The sequence below is a fragment of the Oncorhynchus mykiss genome, chromosome 32 (genome assembly GCF_013265735.2).
Source record: "Oncorhynchus mykiss isolate Arlee chromosome 32, USDA_OmykA_1.1, whole genome shotgun sequence".
Taxonomy (NCBI): Eukaryota; Metazoa; Chordata; class Actinopteri; order Salmoniformes; family Salmonidae; genus Oncorhynchus; species Oncorhynchus mykiss.
The window spans coordinates 9,306,623-9,333,902 of record NC_050572.1 but is presented as its reverse complement, the minus strand read 5'-3'; the positions used below and the strand labels follow the sequence as shown (position 1 = coordinate 9,333,902).

At 48.5% G+C, this 27,280-nt stretch overlaps 2 protein-coding genes and 1 long non-coding RNA gene across 3 annotated transcripts; 2 read left to right on the top strand and 1 right to left on the bottom strand.

The window, feature by feature from the left end:
- Positions 1 to 817: 817 nt before the first annotated feature.
- LOC110487880 (transmembrane protein 200A-like) lies at positions 818 to 20,261 on the top strand. Its single transcript, XM_021559797.2, has 2 exons — positions 818 to 1,142; positions 17,941 to 20,261. The coding sequence occupies exon 2, from the start codon at positions 17,973 to 17,975 to the stop codon at positions 19,320 to 19,322; it is 1,350 nt and encodes a 449-aa protein (XP_021415472.1). The 5' UTR covers positions 818 to 1,142; positions 17,941 to 17,972; the 3' UTR covers positions 19,323 to 20,261.
- Positions 8,901 to 9,563, bottom strand: LOC118946539 (carboxypeptidase Y-like). The gene has a single exon (XM_036971827.1). It carries the CDS (start codon positions 9,561 to 9,563, stop codon positions 8,901 to 8,903), a length of 663 nt encoding a protein of 220 aa, XP_036827722.1.
- Positions 20,262 to 21,851: 1,590 nt separating the features above from the next.
- On the top strand, positions 21,852 to 22,997 carry LOC118946525. Its single transcript, XR_005041399.1, has 2 exons — positions 21,852 to 22,043; positions 22,130 to 22,997. It is a non-coding gene; the product is annotated as an uncharacterized LOC118946525 (long non-coding RNA).
- The last annotated feature ends 4,283 nt before the right edge of the window (positions 22,998 to 27,280 follow it).

Sequence of the window (27,280 nt, the reverse complement as noted above, 5' to 3'; positions counted from 1 at the left end):
AACGGATGGTGACCCACTGCGGGCCATAGGTTTGGTGTTTATGTGCCCTTGTTTAGCCACAAGATGGCGTAGTACTAATTGGACAGTATTCCATCCGTGTGGAAATAAATGCCCTCGCTGTCAATGAAATAACTATTCCTTAGCAATGAGAATAATGAATAACTATGGGAATATAATTTATGTCCAAGTTCAACCAATGTTTTAGTTATCACAATTATTAATTGCTGCCATTAAAGCTAATTTGAATGAGTAGGGACGTATATAATTGGTATATGTATCACAGTTTCCCAGGCACATTTAAATACCTATATGATTGTATGGGTTTAGGCCTCTTCTGTTTGTCACTCAAAGCATGTAGAAATCGGAATAATTTTAAGATAAGCTTAGCCTACCATATTCGTCCATGGTATGTAGCCTATTTTAAAGGATGTCTGAAACCACTAACAGGCTAGCGTACTATTAAAATGGGGTTGGTCAGTCAGTCAACAGTACGCATCTCACCTACTAGTTCACGATTAAGTCTAAACTATCCATACCAGCTGCAATCGGCTTTCTCAATACGCTATACTATAGTACTGGTAGTTGTGCATATATTGCTGTATTTATATTATGTTTGTGTCTATTGTCATGTGTTCTTATTACGCGCTGCAAAATGAATTGCCCCCGGGGATAATAAATACTACTCTACTGTAAGCATAAAGAATGATCCAAAATGCACGCGTATGAATTAAGCAACAGCAGCCTACTCAAATGCTCCATTTCTACGGAGGAGCAGTGCGCATCGCACCAGGGTTCGTGAAGGAAAGGAGGCGCCAAGGAAAAGTAGCAGTGGGAATTCGGTCCGTTTTGTGAGGGGGCGGTCGCATGTAGCGTAAATTTTGGTCTAAGGCTTTTGAAAATGCCTATTTCCCTGCAGTAACAAACGACAACGATTTAGGCTATAGAAACTTACTGAATAAGAGACGGAGCAACAGAGCCACGCACATCCTTGATCCTTCCGTTTTGGATTTAAACTACAGGCAAATTAAATTGCTTGACGGATATCACAATATTTTAAAGCTATATGAGGGAACAAACCAAACGATACTGTATCGACATGTGTCGGGGGACAATGAATACAACCGAAGAATACGGCATCAAAGGCAAGTAGGCTATAACTTTCCCCGGTAACCTTCAAAAGTAGCCTAGGCTATCACCCAGCCGGTAGTTGAAGCATGATTATTACGATGAGAGCGGCAACTTCAGACATTTGACGTTGAAACGTTGTAGCAGCTTTTTCTGAGAGGTCTGAAGAGAGAAAGATTGTATTTGCTGAAGTTCAAGACAAATCAATCACGGTCTGGTTTCCCCTCTCCTTTGCCTATTTCAACTGTGGGTTATTTTGGAGATTGTATATTTAGAGGAAATCAAGATAACATTTTCCCGCGGAAACCTTAATCAGTTAATTGATACAGGCAATGTATCAACAGTCAGCGCCGAAGGAATTGCAACACCGCTCCATAGTCTTCCCCCTTTCTGCAGCCTGCTATGCCGCGACCGACATAGAACCGTTATTTGCCGGGGGGGCGGGAAACGTTTGTAACGTTTTCCCAATATGGGTATGATATTATACAGGGTAATTGGTCGAATGCCATGCAGTTAATTTGGAGTGCGTGTAATACCATTTTGCACGAAATATGTGTAGGCTAAGTTATTGATAGGATAAGCAATGCAGGTAAAATATAATAACGGAAAAATATTGCAAGCATGACGCATGCATTTACTCCTCCTACATAGTATGTGGACCTCTCTTGCATAGCCAAGGATCTTGGCAATCATCAAAATAATTGTTTGCCCAGCGTCGTGCACGTCTAGGAACAGGATTAAGAAAAATAACATTGCCTCAAGGGTATGTCGATTTCCATGGGGAAATAAAACACTGAAGTAAAACCATTAAAACGCAGAAACTGTCACATGACTTGAATTTTGAGAGTAGACTGTCAAATTCAGATTGCCCATGCAAAGGTTCCTTCTCTCCCTGCTGTAAGTGGCTGTCTTGGGACCGAAGGCACTTAGCTAATTATATAGCCTAATATATCTCATATAGAATTCAAACCCATAGATTGATCTTATTCCAATGTTATGTAGTACTGCTTGTGACTTGATGCCAGTGTTTGGCCATACTCCACAATCCTGACTGGCTAATGGAAGGTGAGGTCTGGTTTGCCTCATTAAAAAGACCATATCAGTGGCCATATGAGCGAGGGAATGATTTTGCCCCAGGAAGCCAGGCAACTAGATGGAATGTTCTTGCCCCAGGAAGCCAAGCAACTAGATGGAATGTTCTTGCCCCAGGAAGCCAGGGAACTAGAGGGAATGTTCTTGCCCCAGGAAGCCAGGCAACTAGAGAGAATGTTCTTGCCCCAGGAAGCCAGACAACTAGATGGAATGTTCTTGCCCTAGGAAGCCAGGCAACTAGATGGAATGTTCTTGCCCCAGGAAGCCAGACAACTAGATGGAATGTTCTTGCCCCAGGAAGCCAGACAACTAGATGGAATGTTCTTGCCCCAGGAAGCCAGACAACTAGATGGAATGTTCTTGCCCTAGGAAGCCAGGCAACTAGATGGAATGTTCTTGCCCTAGGAAGCCAGGCAACTAGAGGGAATGTTCTTGCCCTAGGAAGCCAGACAACTATTCTTAGAACTATTTAGGAGCAGTACCTGCTGTAATGCTCTCATTTGGACTATAGCTAATGTAATTCAGTATCAGCAGCTTTTAACTATCCAGATCACCCAGATGGGATTCAAACCTACAACCCTCTGGTTAGGACACAGTCTGGTATCCAACCCCTGACGCTGGTCATAGTAGACTCCTTGGTCCTGTACACAGTCAGGTTGTCCAACTGATGTACAACACATTTGACACAATAATTTTTCTGCACATATATGATTAGGCCCTATACAAGCATTGTGGAAACAATGGTTGTGTAGACATTTTTGTGCCCACAAAGGGTGTTTCTCATTATGCATACTACTGTGCGCCACACTCTTATGCTCCTAGTGCATTTTCTGAAGACGTTCACTTGAGTACGTTTTTGTGAGGACGAGAGTGTGGAGAATGCATTAAACATTACATTTGAGAAGCACTCGCATTCCCCTCTACTGCATTACCTTCCACTCCCCCTACTGTATATCCGCACGCTGCTCCTCACCCTACTGTATTACCTCACGCTGCTCCTCCCCCTACTGTATTACCTCACGCTGCTCCTCCCCCTACTGTATTACCTCACGCTGCTCCTCCCCCTACTGTATTACCTCACGCTGCTCCTCCCCTACTGTATTACCTCACGCTGCTCCTCCCCCTACTGTATTACCTCCCGCTGCACCTCCCCCTACTGTATTACCTCACGCTGCTCCTCCCCCTACTGTATTACCTCACGCTGCTCCTCCCCCTACTGTATTACCTCACGCTGCTCCTCCCCCTACTGTATTACCTCACGCTGCTCCTCCCCTACTGTATTACCTCACGCTGCTCCTCCCCCTACTGTATTACCTCATGCTGCTCCCCCACCTACTGTATTACCTCATGCTGCACCTCCCCCTACTGTATTACCTCACGCTGCTCCTCCCCCTACTGTATTACCTCACGCTGCTCCTCCCCCTACTGTATTACCTCATGCTGCTCCCCCACCTACTGTATTACCTCATGCTGCACCTCCCCCTACTGTATTACCTCCCACTCTCCCTACTGTATTACCTCACGCTGCTCCTCCCCCTACTGTATTACCTCATGCTGCACCTCCCCCTACTGTATTACCTCACGCTGCTCCCCCACCTACTGTATTACCTCATGCTGCACCTCCCCCTACTGTATTACCTCACGCTGCTCCCCCACCTACTGTATTACCACACGCTTCTCCTCCCCCTACTGTATTACTTCACGCTGCTCCTCCCCCTACTGTATTACCTCACGCTGCTCCCCCACCTACTGTATTACCACACGCTTCTCCTCCCCCTACTGTATTACCTCACGCTGCACCTCCCCCTACTGTATTACCTCACGCTGCACCTCCCCCTACTGTATTACCTCACGCTGCTCCTCCCCCTACTGTATTACCTCACGCTGCTCCTCCCCCTACTGTATTACCTCACGCTGCTCCTCCCCCTACTGTATTACCTCATGCTGCTCCCCCACCTACTGTATTACCTCACGCTGCTCCTCCCCGTACTGTATTACCTCACGCTGCTCCTCTCCTACTGTATTACCTCACGCTGCTCCTCCCCCTACTGTATTACCTCCCGCTGCACCTCCCCCTACTGTACTACCTCACGCTGCACCTCCCCCTACTGTATTACCTCACGCTGCTCCTCCCCCTACTGTTATACCTCACGCTGCTCCCTCCCCTACTGTATTACCTCATGCTGCACCTCCCCTTACTATATTACCTCACACTGCTCCTCCCCCTACTGTATTACCTCACGCTGCACCTCCCCCTACTGTATTACCTCACGCTGCTCCTCCCCCTACTGTATTACCTCACGCTGCTCCTCCCCCTACTGTATTAGCTCACGCTGCTCCTCCCCCTACTGTATTACCTCACGCTGCTCCTCCCCCTACTGTATTACCTCACGCTGCTCCTCCCCCTACTGTATTACCTAAAGCTGCTCCTCCCCCTACTATATTACCTCATGCTGCACCTCCCCCTACTGTATTACCTCACGCTGCTCCCCCACCTACTGTATTACCGCACGCTGCTCCTCCCCCTACTGTATTACCTCATGCTGCACCCCCTACTGTATTACCGCACGCTGCTCCTTCCCCTACTGTATTACCTCCCGCTGCACCTCCCCCTACTGTATTACCTCACGCTGCTCTTCCCCCTACTGTATTACCTCATGCTGCTCCTCCCCCTACTGTATTACCTCACGCTGCACCTCCCCCTACTGTATTACCTCCCACTCTCCCTACTGTATTACCTCCCGCTGCACCTCCCCCTACTGTATTACCTCACACTGCTCCTCCCCCTACTGTATTACCTCCCGCTGCACCTCCCCCTACTGTATTACCTCACACTGCACCTCCCCCTACTGTATTACCTCACGCTGCTCCTCCCCCTACTGTATTACCTCCCGCTGCACCTCCCCCTACTGTATTACCTCCCGCTGCACCTCCCCCTACTGTATTACCTCACGCTGCACCTCCCCCTACTGTATTACCTCACACTGCTCCTCCCCCTACTGTATTACCTCCCGCTGCACCTCCCCCTACTGTATTACCTCACACTGCACCTCCCCCTACTGTATTACCTCACGCTGCTCCTCCCTCTACTGTATTACCTCACGCTGCTCCTCCCCCTACTGTATTACCTCACGCTGCACCTCCCCCTACTGTATTACCGCACGCTGCTCCTTCCCCTACTGTATTACCTCACACTGCTCCTCCCCCTACTGTATTACCTCCCGCTGCACCTCCCCCTACTGTATTACCTCACGCTGCTCCTCCCCCTACTGTATTACCTCACGCTGCACCTCCCCCTACTGTATTACCTCACGCTGCTCCTCCCCCTACTGTATTACCTCATGCTGCTCCCCCACCTACTGTATTACCTCACGCTGCTCCTCCCCGTACTGTATTACCTCACGCTGCTCCTCCCCCTACTGTATTACCTCATGCTGCTCCTCCCCCTACTGTATTACCTCACGCTGCACCTCCCCCTACTGTATTACCTCCCACTCTCCCTACTGTATTACCTCCCGCTGCACCTCCCCCTACTGTATTACCTCACGCTGCTCCTCCCCCTACTGTATTACCTCACGCTGCACCTCCCCCTACTGTATTACCTCACGCTGCTCCTCCCCCTACTGTATTACCTCATGCTGCTCCCCCACCTACTGTATTACCTCACGCTGCTCCTCCCCGTACTGTATTACCTCACGCTGCTCCTCCCCCTACTGTATTACCTCACACTGCTCCTCCCCCTACTGTATTACCTCCCGCTGCACCTCCCCCTACTGTATTACCTCACACTGCACCTCCCCCTACTGTATTACCTCACGCTGCTCCTCCCCCTACTGTATTACCTCCCGCTGCACCTCCCCCTACTGTATTACCTCCCGCTGCACCTCCCCCTACTGTATTACCTCACGCTGCACCTCCCCCTACTGTATTACCTCACACTGCTCCTCCCCCTACTGTATTACCTCCCGCTGCACCTCCCCCTACTGTATTACCTCACACTGCACCTCCCCCTACTGTATTACCTCACGCTGCTCCTCCCTCTACTGTATTACCTCACGCTGCTCCTCCCCCTACTGTATTACCTCACGCTGCACCTCCCCCTACTGTATTACCGCACGCTGCTCCTTCCCCTACTGTATTACCTCACACTGCTCCTCCCCCTACTGTATTACCTCCCGCTGCACCTCCCCCTACTGTATTACCTCACGCTGCTCCTCCCCCTACTGTATTACCTCACGCTGCACCTCCCCCTACTGTATTACCTCACGCTGCTCCTCCCCCTACTGTATTACCTCATGCTGCTCCCCCACCTACTGTATTACCTCACGCTGCTCCTCCCCGTACTGTATTACCTCACGCTGCTCCTCCCCCTACTGTATTACCTCATGCTGCTCCTCCCCCTACTGTATTACCTCACGCTGCACCTCCCCCTACTGTATTACCTCCCACTCTCCCTACTGTATTACCTCCCGCTGCACCTCCCCCTACTGTATTACCTCCCACTCTCCCTACTGTATTACCTCCCGCTGCACCTCCCCCTACTGTATTACCTCCCACTCTCCCTACTGTATTACCTCCCGCTGCACCTCCCCCTACTGTATTACCTCACGCTGCTCCTCCCCCTACTGTATTACCTCACGCTGCTCCTCCCCCTACTGTATTACCTCACGCTGCACCTCCCCCTACTGTATTACCTCACGCTGCACCTCCCCCTACTGTATTACCTCCCGCTGCACCTCCCCCTACTGTATTACCTCACGCTGCTCCTCCCCCTACTGTATTACCTCACGCTGCACCTCCCCCTACTGTATTACCTCACGCTGCACCTCCCCCTACTGTATTACCTCCCGCTGCACCTCCCCCTACTGTATTACCTCACGCTGCTCCTCCCCCTACTGTATTACCTCACGCTGCTCCTCCCCCTACTGTATTACCTCCCGCTGCACCTCCCCCTACTGTATTACCTCCCGCTGCACCTCCCCCTACTGTATTACCTCACGCTGCTCCTCTCCTACTGTATTACCTCACGCTGCACCTCCCCCTACTGTATTACCTCCCACTCTCCCTACTGTATTACCTCCCGCTGCTCCTCCCCCTACTGTATTACCTCACGCTGCACCTCCCCCTACTGTATTACCTCACACTGCTCCTCCCCCTACTGTATTTCCTCACGCTGCACCTCCCCCTACTGTATTACCTCCCACTCTCCCTACTGTATTACCTCCCGCTGCACCTCCCCCTACTGTATTACCTCCCGTTGCACCTCCCCATTCACTGAACCTTCTTCCACAATAGAGACGAAACAAGATATACACCAAACAAATGTTAATGTTAATTAATGATAACCAGCTAGCTATATGTGAATCGAAATAATCTTGGTAGCCAGCTAGTTAAACAGTCAAAAATGTTTAGTAACACTAATGTTTCGTGGGTAGCTAGCTACCAATTATTCATGGTTAGCTAGCTAGCCAGTTAGCCCTATTGAATTACCGTGGACACATTCACTGAACCTTCTTCCAGACAGGACAATGGCAATAGAGATAAAACAAGATATACAAAAAGAAAACATTTTACTTCATAACTATCAGCCAGCTATATGTGAATCGTAATAATGTAGCTAACCAGGAGACCTAAAACTAAAGGGTAGATGTCAATTCTTCGTGTCTACCTGGCTAGCTAACAGTAGTAGTTAGCCCTATTGACTTACTATGGCCTTGTGCACACTACAGTGGGTCTATAGTGAAGGCAGGTTAACGTGCCAAAATTAACACAGCATGTATTTATTAACGTAGCGAGATAAAAAAAATATTGTAGTCCGGCAACATATGAAATGTGAATAGGCAACATTTACTTCTGAAGTCGGATTGTATTTTCTCTCGCTGCAGCTCAAATAATGGCCGTTATTTATTTCAAGAAATTTAGTTGCAATTTATTTATTTTTTTACGAGGTTTCGTCATATTTCTGTGCAAACTTTCTGTTGAAGCGGTCATAGATGCATGTTTCAAAATATGTACGATGTACAAACACAGAGTTCGCATTCGAGAAGAGCACGGTAGGATGCATTTTGATAAACACCCAATGTTTGTGTTTTATCACAAAAGCAACAGTTGTATCACAACTATTGTGTCAAGTGTGTTGTACATCAGTGTGTTGTACATCAGTGTGTTGTACATCAGTGTGTTGTACATCAGTGTGTTGTACAGCCTGAGTGTATATGGGCCTTAGTGGATCATTAAAACTTGAATCTGATCATCATCATCTTTCTAACTGATCTGAATCACTCACTCCCTATTCTCTTTACAGTGCACTACATTTGACCAGAGCTAGTAGGGATTAGGGTGCCATTCAGGACGCTGTTGATGTCTAAACCAGCCCTGCATCTCCATCGAGGTCAAATAAGCCAAACAAAATCAGAACGGGATCCAAAGCAGCGTTGTAAATTACATGCCACAGAGTAGAGAGAACCGTCGCTCTGAGACTCCTGCCAGAGTACAGTTTGTTATTTCAGACCAGTTGAATTGGCCACATCTAGTCGTTCCTCTTCTGGGGGACGTTTTGTTTAGTTTTTCTCTTCTCAATGTTGTTGAAACCCAGTGAATACATCAGAGGGCATGGTGGCCAGGGGCATGGTGGTCAGGGGCATGGTGTGTGGTCAGGGGCATGGTGGCCAGGGGCATGGTGGTCAGGGGCATGGTGTGTGGTCAGGGGCATGGTGGCCAGGGGCATGGTGGCCAGGGGCATGGTGGCCAGGGGCATGGTGGTCAGGGGCATGGTGGCCAGGGGCATGGTGTGTGGCCAGGGGCATGGGGTGTGGCCAGGGGCATGGTGGCCAGGGGCATGGTGTGTGGCCAGGGGCATGGGGTGTGGCCAGGGGCATGGTGGCCAGGGGCATGGTGGCCAGGGGCATGGTGGTCAGGGGCATGGTGGTCAGGGGCATGGTGGCCAGGGGCATGGTGTGTGGCCAGGGGCATGGGGTGTGGCCAGGGGCATGGTGGCCAGGGGCATGGTGGCGAGGGGCATGGTGTGTGGCCAGGGGCATGGGGTGTGGCCAGGGGCATGGTGGCCAGGGGCATGGTGTGTGGCCAGGGGCATGGGGTGTGGCCAGGGGCATGGTGGCCAGGGGCATGGTGTGAGGCCAGGGGCATGGTGGCCAGGGGCATGGGGTGTGGCCAGGGGCATGGTGGCCAGGGGCATGGTGGCCAGGGGCATGGTGGCCAGGGGCATGGTGTGTGGCCAGGGGCATGGTGGCCAGGGGCATGGTGGCGAGGGGCATGGTGTGTGGCCAGGGGCATGGGGTGTGGCCAGGGGCATGGTGGCCAGGGGCATGGTGTGTGGCCAGGGGCATGGGGTGTGGCCAGGGGCATGGTGTGTGGTCAGAGGCATGGTGTGTGGTCAGGGGCATGGTGTGTGGCCAGGGGTATGGTGGTCAGGGGCATGGTGGCCAGGGGCATGGTGGTCAGGGGCATGGTGGCCAGGGGCATGGTGGTCAGGGTGGCCAGGGGCATGGTGGTCAGGGGCATGGTGGTCAGGGGCATGGTGTGTGGTCAGGGGCATGGTGGCCAGGGGCATGGTGGTCAGGGGCATGGTTTGTGGTCAGGGGCATGGTGTGTGGCCAGGGGCATGGTGTGTGGTCAGGGGCATGGTGTGTGGCCAGGGGCATGGTGTGTGGCCAGGGGCATGGTGTGTGGTCAGGGGCATGGTGTGTGGTCAGGGGCATGGTGGCCAGGGGCATGGTGTGTGGTCAGGGGCATGGTGGCCAGGGGCATGGTGGTCAGGGGCATGGTGTGTGGCCAGGGCATGGTGGCCAGGGGCATGTTGGCCAGGGGCATGGTGATCAGGGGCATGGTGTGTGGCCAGGGGCATGGTGGTCAGGGGCATGGTGTGTGGTCAGGGGCATGGTGGCCAGGGGCATGGTGGTCAGGGGCATGGTGATCAGGGGCATGGTGATCAGGGGAATGGTGGCCAGGGGCATGGTGTGTGGTCAGGGGCATGGTGTGTGGTCAGTGGCATGGTGTGTGGCCAGGGCATGGTGTGTGGCCAGGGGAATGGTGTGTGGTCAGGGGCATGGTGTGTGGTCAGGGGCATGGTGTGTGGTCAGGGGCATGGTGTGTGGCCAGGGGCATGTTGTGTGGCCAGGGGCATGGTGTGTGGTCAGGGGCATGGTGTGTGGCCAGGGGCATGGTGTGTGGCCAGGGGCATGGTGTGTGGCCAGTGGCATGGTGGTCAGGGGCATGGTGGTCAGGGGCATGGTGGTCAGGGGCATGGTGGTCAGGGGCATGGTGGCCAGGGGCATGGTGGTCAGGCGCATGGTGGTCAGGGGCATGGTGGCCAGGGGCATGGTGGCCAGGGGCATGGTGGTCAGGGGCATGGTGGCCAGGGGCATGGTGGCCAGGGGCATGGTGGTCAGGGGCATGATGTGTGGCCAGGGGCATGGTGGTCAGGGGCAAGGTGGCCAGGGGCATGGTGGTCATGGGCATGATGTGTGGCCAGGGGCATGATGTGTGGCCAGGGGCATGGTGGTCAGGGGCATGGTGGCCAGGGGCATGATGTGTGGCCGGGGCATGGTGGTCAGGGGCATGGTGGTCAGGGGCATGATGTGTGGCCAGGGGCATGGTGGTCAGGGGCATGGTGGTCAGGGGCATGGTGGTCAGGGGCATGGTGGCCAGGGGCATGGTGGTCAGGGGCATGGTGGTCAGGGGCATGGTGGTCAGGGGCATGGTGGCCAGGGGCATGGTGGTCAGGGGCATGATGTGTGGCCAGGGGCATGATGTGTGGCCAGGGGCATGGTGGTCAGGCGTTCATATGTTTAGTTGAATAATGATGAAAACATTTACATTCCAGATTCCACTCCCGAGCATTCCACTCCCGAGCATTCCACTCCCGAGCATTCCACTCCCGAGCATTCCACTCCCGAGCATTCCGCTCCCGAGCATTCCACTCCCGAGCATTCCACTCCCGAGCATTCCACTCCCGAGCATTCCAATCCCGAGCATTCCAATCCCGAGCATTCCACTGTGCTTGACTCTCTCTTAAAATCGGTGATGACAGGCTGGGGGTTACGTAGTTCAGACAATGAGACACTTTAAAAGCAGTGCATAAGTCACCTTCATTTAGAGTATAAAGAAAACAACCAGCAGTGGTGCTCTCTGAGCAAAAATACAACCATGAACTCTGAGTTTCTGTGAGAAAAAAAAACCCTATTGACATTTGATCTGATAGCTTTATTGCCCTGTACTGTTTCCCTTTCACATGTATAGTTGAAGTCGGAAGTTTACATACACTTAGGTTGGAGTCATTAAAACTCGTTTTTCAACCACTCCACAAATGTCTTGTTAACAAACAATAGTTTTAGCAAGTCGGTTTGTGCATGACAGTAATTTTTCCAGAAATTGTTTACAGACAGATTATTTAATTGTATCACAATTCCAGTGAGTCAGAAGTTACATTAAGTTGACTGTGCCTTTTAAACAGCTTGGAAAATTCCAGAAAATGATGTCATAGCTTTAGAAGCTTCTGATAGGCTAATTGACATCATTTTAGTCAATTGGAGGTGTACCTGTGGATATATTTCAATACCTACCTTGAAACTCAGGGAAAATCCCCCCCAAAATCTGCCAAAAGATTGTAGACCACCACAAGTCTGGTTCATCCTTCGAAGCAATTTCCAAACGTCTGAAGGTACCACGTTAATCTGTACAAACAATAGTACGCAAGTATAAACACCATGGGACCACGCAGCCGTCATACCGCTCAGGAAGGAGACGCGTTCTGTCTCCTAGAGATGAACGTACTTTGGTGCAAAAAGTGCAAATCAATCCCAGAACAACAGCAAAGGATCTTGTGAAGATGCTGTTGGAAACCGGTACAAAAGTATCGATATCCACAGTAAAACAAGTCCTATAGTGACATAACCTGAAAGGCCCCTCAGCAAGGAAGAAGCCAATGCTCCAAAACCGCCATAAAAAAGCCAGACTACGGTTTGCAACTGCACATGGGGACAAAGATCATACTTTTTGGAGAAATATCCTCTGGTCTGATGAAACAAAAATAGAACTGTTTGGCCATAATGACCATCGTTATGTTTGGAGGAAAAATGGGGAGTCTTGCAAGCCAAAGAACATCATCCCAAATGTGAAGCACGGGGATGGCAGCATCATGTGGTGGGGGTGCTTTGCTGCAGGAGGGACTCGTGCACTTCACAAAATAGATGCTTCATGAGGAAGGACAATTCTGGATTTATTGAAACAACATCTCAAGACATCAGTCAGGAAGTTAAAGCTTGGTCGCAAATGGGTCTTCCAAATGGACATTGACCCCAAGCATACTTCCAATTTAAAGGCAATGCTACCAAATACTAATTGAGTGAATGTAAACTTCTGACCCACCGGGAATGTGATGAAAGAAATAAAAGCTGAAATAAATCATTCTTTCTACTATTATTCTGACATTTAACATTCTTAAAATAAAGTGGTGATCCTAACTGACCTAAAACAGAGCATTGTTACTGGGATTAAATGTCAGGAATTGTGAAAACTGAGTTTAAATGTATTTCGGTTAAGGTGTATGTAAACTTCCGACTTCAACTGTACACATACAGTACCAGTCAAAAGTTTGGACACACCTACTCAAAGGTTTTTCTTTATTTTTTATTATTTTCTACATTGTAGAGTAATATTGAAGCCATCAACCATGAAATAACATTTGGAATCATGTGGTAACAAAAAAAGTGTTAAACAAATCAAAATGTATTTTATATTTTAAATTCTTCAAAGTAGTTACCCTTTACCTTGATAACAGCTTTGCACACTCTTGGCATTCTCTCAACCAACTTCACCTGGAATGCTTTTCCAACAGTCTTGAAGGAGTTCCCACATATGCTGAGCACTTGTTGGCTGCTTTTCCTTCACTCTGCAGTCCAACTCGTTCCCAACCATCTCAATTGGGTTGAGGTCGGGAGATTGTGGAGGCGAGGTCATCTGATGCAGCACTCCATCACTCACCTTCTTGGTCAAATAGCCCTTACACAGCTTGGAGGTGTGTTGGGTCATTTGTCCTGTTGAAAAACAAATGATAGTCTCACTAAGCGCAAACCATATGGGATGGTGTATCCCTGCAGGATGTTTCTTCTTATTGGTTTTCTTTAGTAGTGGTTTCTTTGCAGCAATTCGACCATGAAGGCCTGATTTATTCAGTCTCCTCTGAACAGTTGAGGTTGAGATGTGTCTGTTACTCGAACTCTGTGAAGCATTTATTTGGTCTGCAATCTGAGGAGCAGTTAACTCTAATGAACTTATCCTCTGCAGCAGAGGAAGCTCTTCCTTTCTTGTGGCGGTCCTCATGAGAGCCAGTTTCATCATAGCGATTGATGGTTTTTGCGAAGTTGTATACAACAGCCAATTCCGGGACATAGACATGTCTTATATGGGCAGAGAACTTAAATTCTTGTTAATCTAACCGCAGTGTCACATTTACAGTAGCTATTACAACAAAAAAATACCATGCTATTGTTTGAGGATAGTGCACTACAACAAAATACATATCACGGCAGCTGGGTTAATACATTCACCTCTGAAGGTAAATAATGTACTTACATTCAGTAATCTTGCTCTGATTTTGTCGTCCTGATTTGTCATCCAGCCATCTAGATGTGTGAAGGTTAGTGTTTTTTTTGTAGGGAAGCTAATGATCCATCATGTATGACATTCCTGGTAGTGTGTAAACTTACATTTTTTATTACCATAGAATTTTTGTATGTTCTCTATAGTTATGTACTTTAAAAGGTTTAAATTGACCAATTCGGTACATTTGTGCAAACTCCTGTCAGACTTGATACAAAATGTTGTGTAGTGATGTAATTCTTCACTGGATCAGTCTGAAACTTTGCACACACACTGCTGCCATCTTGTGGACAACATCTAAATTACACCTAAAATCCTATCTCAATGTATGGCCTTTCTCTTGCATTTCATAGATGATGAAAAAAAGAGAACACATGTTTTTTTCTTTGTATTATCTATTACCAGATTTAATGTGTTATATTCTCCTACATTAATTTCACATTTCCACAAACTTCAGTGTTTCCTTTCAAATGGTATCATGAATATCTATATTCTTGCTTCAGGTCCTGAGATACAGGCAGTTAGATTTGGGTATGTCATTTTAGGCGAACATTTAAAAAAGGGTCCGATCCTTAAGAAGTTTTAATTAAATTCAAATGAATGATGGACTGTCGTTTCTCTTGCTTATTTGAGCTGTTCTTGCCATAGTAGGGACTTGGTCTTATACCACTCCTAGCTTGTCACAATACAACTGATTGGCTCAAACGCATTAAGAAGGAAAGAAATTCCACAAATTAACTTTGAAGAATCTCAAATATAAATTATATTTGTATTTGTTTAATAGTGTTTTTTGGTTACCACATGATTCCATATGTGTTATTTCATAGTTTTGATGTCTTTGTTATTATTCTACAATGCAGAAAATAGTACAAATGAAGAAAAACCCTTGAATGAGTTGGTGTGTCCAAACTTTTGACTGGTACTGTAGACTATATGTACAAAAGTATGTGAACACCCCTTCAAATGAGTGGTTTTGACTATTTCAGCCACACCCGTTGCTGACTGGTGTATAAAATCGAGCACACAGCCATGCAATCTTCATATAAAAACACTGGCAGTGAACTGGCCTTACTAAAGAGCTCGGTGACTTTCAACCAGGCACCGTCATAGGATGCCACCTTTCCAACAACTCAGTTTGTCAAATTTCTGCCCTGCTAGAGCTTCCCCGGTCAAAGTGCTGTTAATGTGAAGTGGAAACGTCTAAGAGCAACAACGGCTCAGCCGCAAAGTGGTAGGCCACACAAGCTCACATAACAGGACCGCCGAGTGCTGAAGCGCATAGAGCGTAAAAATCGTCTGTCCTCGGTTGCAACACTCACTACCGAGTTCTAAACTTCCTCTGGAAGCAACGTCAGGCCAATAACTGTTTGTCGGGAGCTTCATGATATGGTTTTCCATGGCCGAGCAGCTGCACACAAGCCTAAGATCACCATGCTCAATGCCAAGTATTGGCTGGAGGGATGTAAAGCTTGCCGCCATTGGACTCTGGAGCAGTCGAAGCGCGTTCTCTGGAGTGATGAATCACGCTTTACCGTCTGGGTTAGCAGATGCCAGGAAAATGCTACTTGCCCGAGTGCATAGTGTCAACGGTAAAGTTTGGTGGAGGAGGAATAATGTCTGGGGCTGTATTTCATGGTTCAGGCTTGGCCCCTTAGTTCCCGTGAAGGGAAATCTTAATGCTACAGCATACAATGACGTTCTGATTCTGTGCTTCCAACTTTGTGGCAACAGTTTGGGGAAGGCCCTTTCCTATTTCAGCATGACAATACCCCCGTGCACAAAGCGAGGTCCATACAGAAATTAGTTGTCGAGATCGGTGTAGAAGAACTTGACTGGCCTACACAGAGCCCTGACCTCAACCCCATCAAACACCTTTGGGATGAATTGGAACGCCAACTGCAAGCAAGGCCTAATTGCTCAACATCAGTGCCCGCCCGAACTCACTAATGCTCTTGTGGCTGAATGGAAGCAAGTCAAGCGATGTTCCAACATCAAGTGGAAAGCCTTCCCAGAAGAGTGGAGGCTGTTATAGCAGCAAAGGGGGGGGGGGGGGGGGCAACTCCATATTAATGCCCATGATATTGGAATGAGATGTTCGACGAGCAGATGTCCATATACTTTTCGTCATGTAGTGTATACTGTATGAATAAAGAAGTCCTATGGGAGACCAGTGTGGAGCCCATGAAGTTGGGCCGTGTTCCATAATTCATTCTAAACCTTATCTAAAGGGCTTTGATGAACACAAGCCAAACGATGAGTCCTGTGGCCGCCATCTGTCTGTCTGTGTATGCATATTTACCAAACAGCGAAGAAGAAGATTAAAAACTCACATTCATTTAATTGTCTAAATATGTGATGTTGTGTAGTGAAGAAGATACTACTTCCTGTTTTTCTCTTTCTTGTGTGTCATCTGGAGTGAGTCTTCCTGTTTTTCTCTTTCTTGTGTGTCATCTGGAGTGAGTCTTCCTGTTTTTCTCTTTCTTGTGTGTCATCTGGAGTGAGTCTTCCTGTTTTTCTCTTTCTTGTGTGTCATCTGGAGTGAGTCTTCCTGTTTTTCTCTTTGTCATTTGGAGCGAGACTTGATAGTGGACGGGACACATTGATGGTGTGTGCCAAAATAATCAAACTTTATTTGACTTTTTATGTGTTAAAGTGCTGTCGTCAGATCAGTTTGGTCTAGGGGTAGGGATTTAAGGGTATTGTTGCTTAGCAGCTTAATTGCAGTCATGTGTTTGTAACGGTTTTTCTATTTCACCTCACCCTGTTTATCGCCTTGTGGGCTCTCACCCTGCTTTTATGGCCTTGTGGGCTCTCACCCTGCTTTTATGGCCTTGTGGGCTCTCACCCTGTTTATGGTCTTGTGGGAACTCACCCTGTTTTTATGGCCTTGTGGGCTCTCACCCTGTTTATGGCCTTGTGGGCTCTCACCCTGTTTTTATGGCTTTGTGGGCTCTCACCCTGTTTATGGTCTTGTGGGAACTCACCCTGTTTATGGTCTTGTGGGAACTCACCCTGTTTATGGCCTTGTGGGAACTCACCCTGTTTATGGCCTTGTGGGAACTCACCCTGTTTATGGCCTTGTGGGCTCTCACCCTGTTTATGGTCTTGTGGGCTCTCACACTGTTTATGGTCTTGAGGGCTCTCACCCTGTTTATGGTCTTGTGGGCTCTCACCCTGTTTATGGTCTTGTGGGCTCTCACCCTGTTTATGGTCTTGTGGGAACTCACCCTGTTTATGGTCTTGTGGGCTCTCACCCTGTTTATGGTCTTGTGGGCTCTCACCCTGTTTATGGTCTTGTGGGAACTCACCCTGTTTATGGTCATGTGGGCTCTCACCCTGTTTATGGTCTTGTGGGAACTCACCCTGTTTATGGTCATGTGGGAACTCACCCTGTTTATGGCCATGTGGGAACTCACCCTGTTTATGGTCATGTGGGAACTCACCCTGTTTATGGTCTTGTGGGAACTCACCCTGTTTATGGCCATGTGGGAAGTAGAACGCCACGTGTGAGTGTTTGTAGCATTTGAATTTAGAAGCTCGCCACCGACATGGTTTGGAACAGTTTGTTAGAGGAGTACGCGATAACTTGAATGGTCTTCTGTGAACATCAACATTAAAAAAAATGTAAGATTACGAAAAATGTGATAAACTGATTTTTTTTTATACATTTCCAAAGCATGGACTAAAAACATTCACAAAATACCTTTTAGTATCTCTCTCTTAAATGGAAATGTTTTTAACAAAGTATTTCAAAAAGGAAACATTTGGTTGTGTCACGTATCAAATCCCTGAGAACCAGACAGAAGCAATTTTGAGCAAAAAAATATTGTCAGTATGGGAAGCGAGAACATATTAAATGAATTATAAGAGGCTGAGAGTTCAATGTTTACAGGATAAGGATGCGTTGTCGCATCAGTCGAGTCAAGAAGTTGATTTAAAGTGTGCTCACAACCCACTTTAGAAGATTTAAAAAGAGAGGAAGAAAACAAAGTAGAAAAAAAAGGTAGTGGGGGAAAAAGGTGAACAATATCAACAACAGTAGAAAAAAAATGGATACTCCATAATTAACGTGTCTTCCTAACCCTTGAACCCCCCCTTCCACAGTGTTCCGATAGGGCACTGGACCGAGCCGCACCATGAAGACCCAGAAGGCCGGGGACCCCGGGGGCCAGACACCAAGCTCTCCTTCCCCACGCCAACGGATGTCTGGTTTCAGCCTGCGGGGTCGGAAGAAGGAGGGCCTGATCCGCGGCGAGCTGCGCATCCACTCCATGCCAGGAGCCTTCCTGGTGCTGGGGGTCATCGTGGTGGTGGTGGGCACGGCCCTGGCAGTGGCTGGGTACTGGCCCTACCGGACCCAGCGTTCCCAGCTGCTAGGAGTTGGACAACAAGGCTCTGGTTCTGTAGACGGGGCAGGAGGTGTTAGAGGTGGGGGTGTCTCTGAACCCCAGTCATCCGGTTGGAACCTGGGGGCTAAGAGCCTCCTGACCACGGCCAGTCTGATCCACAGTGAGCGGATGAAGCTCCTGGGACCAGTCATCATGGGCGTGGGGCTGTTCATCCTCATCTGTGCCAACACGGTGCTGTACGAGAACCGCGACAGGGAGACCCAGATGCTGCTGGCCCAGATGCGAAGCGTCATCTGCTCGGTGTCGGCGGCCGTGCCCTCGGCCGACCTCTCAGACATGTCAGCAGCCAACTCCATGGCCAGACACTACCAGTGGGTGAGCAGTCTGCCTGCCACCCACCTTAACATCCTCTATCTGCAGCAGCTGGCCAGCTCAGAGCCCCTGCTGCAGACGACCAGAGACAGCAGAGAGGAGGAGGAGAGGGCAACTGACTGTATGTACCAGCAGGCCACCGTACAGACGGAGGCTCTACACCACCAGGACTCAGCCTCTACCCCTTCCCTCCACTCCTCCCACTCCAACTCATGCAACTCCAGCAAGATGGGCTTCAACACGGGGAGGGACGGTGGTGGTGGTGGGCCAAGGGTAGGGGGCTTCAGCCCGGACCCCCAGCCCGCTCACCTCTTTAAGCTCAACAACTGTCTGGTGTCAGCCAGCTCCCTGTCCACTCTGGGAGGGGACGACTGGGAGAGGACGGAGGTCACAGCCACGCTGCCCAGGCGCTCCCACAGTCTGAGCTACAGGACTAACCCAGGCCCTCATGGGCCCCAGACTGTAAAATACCAACAGGAAGGGGCCATACGACCCTGGGGACCTGGGGCAGACCCAGAGGGAGTGCGGAGTGAGCCCAGCTCAGACGTGTATGTGAACATGGTTGGGTGTGGAGGTGTGGAGCCCCCGGAGCTCACCCCCGTAGAGGAGCAGAGGCACCGCAGCTGGCCCCGGTTAGACCTGGGCTGTGCCCGCAGGTACCTGAAGCTGGACAATAAGGAGGACTCGGTGGACAGACTACTAGACCAGTTGGAGCAGCAGTGTTCTCAGTGGGATAACAGTTTCGGCTCAGGGCCTTTCCAGTGAGAGCCAGTAAAGGTCCCATATCTCAATAAGGCCCCATATCAGGGTCCTCTGTCTGTTTTTTAAAAAGCAGCTTATGAAGAAAGATCCTCATGGATGCTGATATATCCACAACTAGGAGTAGGAGCTTTTTCCATTGGATCATAACTGTGCACTGTTTTCACTGACTCCTGAAACCGAGAAGGGAGGCTATAACAGAAACCGTTCAAGTGAAATCCAGTTGATGTATGAAGCTGATTTCCTCTCTCTCTCTCGGGATACACAGTACAGTGTTGAGTGGCTTCCAGACCTTTAGAGACCCTGTTTCTCGGACTTCCCATGGCGTGGATATATAAACACAAGTGTCGGAGGACTGCAGACGAATTGGATCAGCTCGGCAGACATCATTATTTAAGAGGGGAACAATACACACACTGTCAAATATGAGTTTGAAAGATTTGCCAGTCTGTTTACTGGGTGGCAGTTAGGCTTGGCACTTGGTAGTAATGTAGGAGGAATCAATGTGTCTTTCATTGCCAAAGCATTGCTTGTTTTCAGGACACAGCAAGCACATCCCGAATGTGGGAGGTAGAACCACATTCTAAACGAGGGACAGTCTACACTTTGCAATCAATTTAAAAAACCAAACAACTGTAACCTGGTGAGCGCAAGATGCGCTAATGACAACAGCTAGTTAAATAAAATATATGTCCGCAGGAGACCAAAACAGGTGCATGATGATAGAGATGTCATGTGTAATCTACATAGTTATGCAGAATAATGGTTGTGTATTGGCTGTGTATCAGAACAAGAGAGAGTCAATAATAGGTTGGTTAACACTTTATTTAAATGGTACGTACAGAAGGACTTCATAACACATGAATAAACAGTACATAAGCGTTTATTAAGTATTATGTATGGCTTATGAATGTGTAATAAATCCCTTATGTAGGTACCCTTCAACTACTATGTTGTCCGTTTACTGTAGTTCTATTGGTTATTACCGAGGCTGTGTACCAAATGACACCCTACTCCCTATATAGTCCACTACTATAGACCAGGGCCCTATTCCCTATATAGTGCACTACTTTAGACCAGAGCCCTATTCCCTATATAGTGCACTACTTTAGACCAGAGCCCTATTCCCTATATAGTCCACTACTATAGACGAGGGCCCTATTCCCTATATAGTGCTCTACTTTAGACCAGAGCCCTATTCCCTATATAGTGCACTACTTTAGACCAGAGCCCTATTCCCTATATAGTGCACTACTTTAGACCAGAGCCCTATTCCCTATATAGTGCACTACTTTAGACCAGAGCCCTATTCCCTATATAGTGCACTACTTTAGACCAGAGCCCTATTCCCTATATAGTGCACTACTTTAGACCAGAGCCCTATTCCCTATATTGTGCACTACTTTAGACCAGAGCTCTATTCCCTATATAGTGCACTACTTTAGACCAGAGCCCTGTTCCCTCTTTAGTACACTACTTTAGACCAGCACTCATAGGGCTCTAAAGTAGTGTTCTGTATAGGGCCTCGGTTTCCATCCCTGTTCCTGGAGAGATACCGTCCTGTAGGTTTAAACTCCAACCCTGTTCCTGGAGAGTTACCGTCCTGTAGGTTTAAACTCCAACCCTGTTCCTGGAGAGATACCCTGCTGTAGGTTTTAACTCCAGCCCTGTTCCTGGAGAGATACCGTCCTGTAGGTTTAAACTCCAACCCTGTTCCTGGAGAGTTACCGTCCTGTAGGTTTTAACTCCAACCTTGTTCTAGGAGGGATACCCTGCTGTAGGTTTAAACTCCAACCCTGTCCCTGTAGAGATATCCTCCTGTAGGTTTTCACTCCAACCCTATTCTTGAAGAGATACCCTCCTGTAGGTTTTAACTCCAACCTTGTTCTAGGAGGGATACCCTGCTGTAGGTTTAAACTCCAACCCTGTTCCTGGAGAGAGACCCTCCTGTAGGTTTAAACTCCAACCCTGTTCATGGAGAGATACCGTCCTGTAGGTTTTAACTCCAACCCTGTTCATGGAGAGATACCGTCCTGTAGGTTTAAACTCCAACCCTGTTCCTGGAGAGAGACCCTCCTGTAGGTTTTAACTCCAACTCTGTTCCTGGAGAGATACCCTCCTGTAGGTTTTAACTCCAACCCTGTTCATGGAGAGATACCCTGCTGTAGGTTTAAACTCCAACCCTGTTCCTGGAGAGATACCCTCCTGTAGGTTTAAACTCCAACCCTGTTCCTGGAGAGAGACCCTGCTGTAGGTTTTAACTCCAACCCTGTTCATGGAGAGATACCCTTCTGTAGGTTTAAACTCCAACCCTGTTCCTGGAGAGATACCCTGCTGTAGGTTTTAACTCCAACCCTGTTCCTGGAGAGATACCGTCCTGTAGGTTTAAACTCCAACCCTGTTCCTGGAGAGATACCATCCTGTAGGTTTAAACTCCAACCCTGTTCCTGGAGAGAGACCCTCCTGTAGGTTTTAACTCCAACCCTGTTCCTGGAGAGATACCGTCCTGTAGGTTTTAACTCCAACCCTGTTCCCGGAGAGCTAATGTCCTGTAGGTTTAAACTCCAACCCTGTCCCTGTAGAGATATCATCCTGTAGGTTTTCACTCCAACCCTATTCTTGGAGAGATACCCTCCTGTAGGTTTTAACTCCAACCTTGTTCTAGGAGGGATACCCTGCTGTAGGTTTAAACTCCAACCCTGTTCCTGGAGAGAGACCCTCCTGTAGGTTTAAACTCCAACTCTGTTCCAGGGGAGCTATCCTCCTGTAGGTTTTAACTCCAACCCTGTTCCTGGAGAGATACCCTGCTGTAGGTTTAAACTCCAACCCTGTTCCTGGAGAGAGACCCTCCTGTAGGTTCAAACGCCAACCCTGTTCTCAGAGAGCTATCCTCCTGTAGGTTTTAACTCCAACCCTGTTCCTGGAGAGATACCCTGCTGTAGGTTTAAACTCCAACCCTGTTCCTGGAGAGAGACCCTCCTGTAGGTTCAGGGAATAGGGTGCTATTTGAGACTCAACCCCAGGTAATCAACGGTGAGGAAACCCTTCCCTTCCTCATGTCTACCACCCTGTTGATTTTCTCTCTGCCTCATCTCAGAGCGCATCTTGTGTTTGTCCCAAAATGGCACCAAACTCCCTACAGAAGTAGTGTACTGCTTTTGACCAGGGCTCATAGGGCTCTGGTTAAAAGTAGTGTTCAATATAGGGAATAGGGTGCCATTTGGGATGCAACCTTAGTGTTTACGAGGAGGGGTCAAGCCTTCCTCCGTCCAATACAGGTGAGGGAATGGAGGACAGACCAGTCAGTGTCGACGCTGTCTGTCTCTGATTTAATGGAATGGTCAGTGTTTTTGCATGCAGTTGGGGTGTGTGGGGCTACGTGATTAAGAAATGTTTGGTTCACTAGAGAACAAGACCCCCCCCCCACACACACACACACACACACTGGCTGATGTGGAGATAAGACTCCACTGTGTTTGCAATGCCACAGTCTCTCTCTTTCTCTCTCTTGTCAGTGTTGCCTGTTTTGTATGGCATGTCAGTGTGACAATATGTGTTCTAAATGTACAGTATTAACAAGCAATATCAGTAGGTCTGCCAGAACAATTATTGTCTGTGTCTGGCCCTGTAGACCCACATACCAAGGCAAAGATTTAAAAAAAAAAAAAATGGGAAAAAAAATCCTTGTGTTTCGTTTGTTCAACTTGGGGTATTTATGTGGCATCACTATTTCTGTGCTCAACACTGATGACCCTATTCCTCACCAGACAGGGGCTATGCGTCTCATTGTTCCTCCCAGGTCGAGGATGTAAACCTGGGATGTGACGCAACGGGCCTCCTAGCTGTCCCCAGGCCGGTCCACACAACACCGCAGCCAATCAGCACGCTTTATTTACCACTACACAACGGATTCAAATGAGACAAAAAAATGGAAGTCCGAACAACATTTTGGGATCTCTCGTCTCACAATCGACTTTCTCCACTACTATTACTTTAATCTGTGCTAAAGACTTTGACTGAGGACATCCTCGGAGTTAGATAACAGTCACCTACATTTACAAAACCACAAGTTCCTCCTCTGTGTAGATCGGCTCTCACATCATGGCTTCCTGTTGGAGCAGTCCTCCTGAGGGGGGGAGGAAGGAGAAATTCCCAAGCCGTAATTATTCTAAGCAGCACTCCTCTACCAGGCCAACTCCCCCCCCCCCCCCCAGATTTTATGGTTCCTTCCGGGCAGGTATGCAGTCTCTCGTGATCTTTTCTCATTTAATTGGTTGTTTACAAGATGGCTTCTGAGATTCTATCAGCTCGTAAAGCTAGCAGGCAAGACCCAGGGCCCTCTCCTGCCAAAATCACAAGGAGGTGGAGGATTACATATGTGGGAGGGGGTAGGGGGGCATGGGGGTGAGAGTTACATCACCAAAAAGCCAATGGCAATTGTGTTGGCCCACTTTCCACGTTCTGTTTATCTGCTAAGCTATCTGTCACTCCAGTTGGAAGGATTTATGCTCGGTGCGATGCCAGCGAGAATATTGTGAACCGTCCATAAGATGATTTGTCCGGTGAAGATGCTGTAAATTGTCTTCCATTGGCAGAAGGTGCTGCCCCATTACTACCTCTGATGCATTAGCATCTGGCAAGCAGAGATTACCCTGCATACGTCCAACATGGCACCCTATTCCCTATATAGCGCACTACTATAGACCAGAGCCCTATTCCCTATATAGCGCACTACTATAGACCAGAGCCCTATTCCCTATATAGCACACTACTTTATACCAGAGCCCCATTCCCTATATAGCACACTACTTTAGACCAGAGCCCTATTCCCTATATAGCACACTACTTTAGACCAGAGCCCTATTCCCTATATAGCACACTACTTTAGACCAGAGCCCTATTCCCTATATAGTCCACTACTATAGACCAGAGCCTGTTCCTTATATAGTGCACTACTTTAGACCAGAGCCCTATATAGTACACTACTTTAGACCAAAGCCCTGTTCCCTATATAGTCCACTACTATAGACCAGAGCCCTATTCCCTATATAGTCCACTACTTTAGACCAGAGCCCTGTTCCCTATATAGTGCACTACTTTAGACCAAAGCCCTGTTCCCTATATAGTGCACTACTTTAGACCAGAGCCCTATATAGTACACTACTTTAGACCAGAGCCCTATTCCCTATATAGTGCTAGAGTGCACTTGTTTTGACAAGGGCCCATATGGCTCTGGTCAAAAGTAGTGCACTATGTAGGGATTAGGGTGCCATTTGGGACGTACACCCAAGTCTCTGGCCATCTGCAGTCAACATGATGTCAGGGGTTAAAGGTCACCTTTTCAGCTGATTAGACGATGCTACTTACAATGCTCAAAGTCCTCAGTCTCTCTCTCTTTAGTATTATCTAGTTATCCTGTTAGACCAAACTACAGCAACTTATGTGGGTGATCAGGGTTTTGTGATTTAGAAAGAAAGCTGAAATGTGTGGAGGAGTACTTAGAAAGATGGCTGAAATGTGTTGTATTCTGTTGGAATAATCAGTCACTCGAGTACAGACTTAGTCAACTCGGTATTAACTTAGTTATAACTCGGTATTAACTTAGCTATAACTCGGTATTAACTTAGCTATAACTCGGTATTAACTTTAAGACATTAAATGCTGGTGGGTGGGGAGGACATGTCGCCCAACTCAACACAACTTTGCAATTAGTGTAATGTGTGTGAGGGAGTTGAGTAAACGACTTCAAGACGGTTTTAATTGTGTTTTACTGCAGTCACTCCCAGAGGCACAGACTTGTTGGCCTGTATGCAGGAGTCAATGGGATCCAGGTGTGGATGCAACACAATGCTTTCAAGGGATTTTTTTTCAGTTAAGAACAAATTCTTATTTTCAATGACGGCCTAGGAACAGTTCAGGGACAGAACGACAGAATTGTACCTTGTCAGCTCGGGGATTTGAACTTGCAACCTTCCGGTTACTAGTCCACCGCTCTAACCACTAGGCTACCCTGCCTCCCGATACTAATTTACCAAAGGACTGGAGAGACCAACAGAAAGGGATGAGAATGAATGTGAAAATGGAAGAGTTTAGGGGGGGGGGGGGGGGGGGGGGGGGGGGAGTTTGACACAGACTGCATTGTGTCCCTGAACTAATTCATTTAAAAATAACCTTTCAGTGAGCATTGCTGTGTGTCCCAAAAACCACCCTGTTCCCTACATACTGTAGTGCACTACTTTTGACCAACTGGTGCACTATATAGGGAATATGGTACCATTTGGGACTTAACCCATGCCATTCCACCTATCCGAAAGTACACAAATCTGCCCGTCAGATCAGGCTTGAAGGTTTCAGTGGAGAGCTGATGGGGTTATCTGCCCGTCAGATCAGGCTTGAGGGTTTCAGTGGAGAGCTGATGGGGTTATCTGCCCGTCAGATCAGGCTTGAGGGTTTCAGTGGAGAGCTGATGGGGTTATCTGCCCGTCAGATCAGGCTTGAGGGTTTCAGTGGAGAGCTGATGGGGTTATCTGCCCGTCAGATCAGGCTTGAGGGTTTCAGTGGAGAGCTGATGGGGTTATCTGCCCGTCAGATCAGGCTTGGGGGTTTCAGTGGAGAGCTGATGGGGTTATCTGCCCGTCAGATCAGGCTTGAGGGTTTCAGTGGAGAGCTGATGGGGTTATCTGCCCGTCAGATCAGGCTTGAGGGTTTCAGTGGAGAGCTGATGGGGTTATCTGCCCGTCAGATCAGGCTTGAGGGTTTCAGTGGAGAGCTGATGGGGTTATCTGCCCGTCAGATCAGGCTTGAGGGTTTCAGTGGAGAGCTGATGGGGTTATCTGCACGTCAGATCAGGCTTGAGGGTTTCAGTGGAGAGCTGATGGGGTTATCTGCCCATCAGATCAGGCTTGGGGGTTTCAGTGGAGAGCTGATGGGGTTATCTGCACGTCAGATCAGGCTTGGGGGTTTCAGTGGAGAGCTGATGGGGTTATCTGCCCGTCAGATCAGGCTTGAGGGTTTCAGTGGAGAGCTGATGGGGTTATCTGCCCGTCAGATCAGGCTTGAGGGTTTCAGTGGAGAGCTGATGGGGTTATCTGCCCGTCAGATCAGGCTTGAGGGTTTCAGTGGAGAGCTGATGGGGTTATCTGCCCGTCAGATCAGGCTTGAGGGTTTCAGTGGAGAGCTGATGGGGTTATCTGCCCGTCAGATCAGGCTTGAGGGTTTCAGTGGAGAGCTGATGGGGTTATCTGCCCGTCAGATCAGGCTTGAGGGTTTCAGTGGAGAGCTGATGGGGTTATCTGCCCGTCAGATCAGGCTTGAGGGTTTCAGTGGAGAGCTGATGGGGTTATCTGCCCGTCAGATCAGGCTTGAGGGTTTCAGTGGAGAGCTGATGGGGTTATCTGCCCGTCAGATCAGGCTTGAGGGTTTCAGTGGAGAGCTGATGGGGTTTCTGTTCCTGCTGTAAAAAAATACATCTTTATTCCTCTCCAGCAGGCACATCAAGTCACCCGGCTACTTCTAGTGAATCTGAACTGAAACCCAGGAGATTTGACAGGCTTTCCAATGAGGTAGAGACGGATTAACGACAATGTGGTGATTTATGGAGAATGTTTGCTTCCAGCAATAGAGGTAAACTCTGCAGAGACTCAGTGGATGTCCAAAATAGCACCCTATTCCCTATATAGTGCACTACTTTAAAAGTAGTGCACTAAATAGGGAATAGGGTTTAATTTGGGATGTAGACAGAGTATCTAAAAGGCATTACAGCATTATTCAGACATGGTGGGAGATTATCTGCATGTGATTAACATGCTCAATTACAATATGTTCTGTGGGGCCATTATCTCAGTCTCTACGGTAGCCCAGTGGGGCCATTATCCCAGTCTCTACGGTAGCCCAGTGGGGCCATTATCCCAGTCTCTACGGTAGCCCAGTGGGGCCATTATCCCAGTCTCTACGGTAGCCCAGTG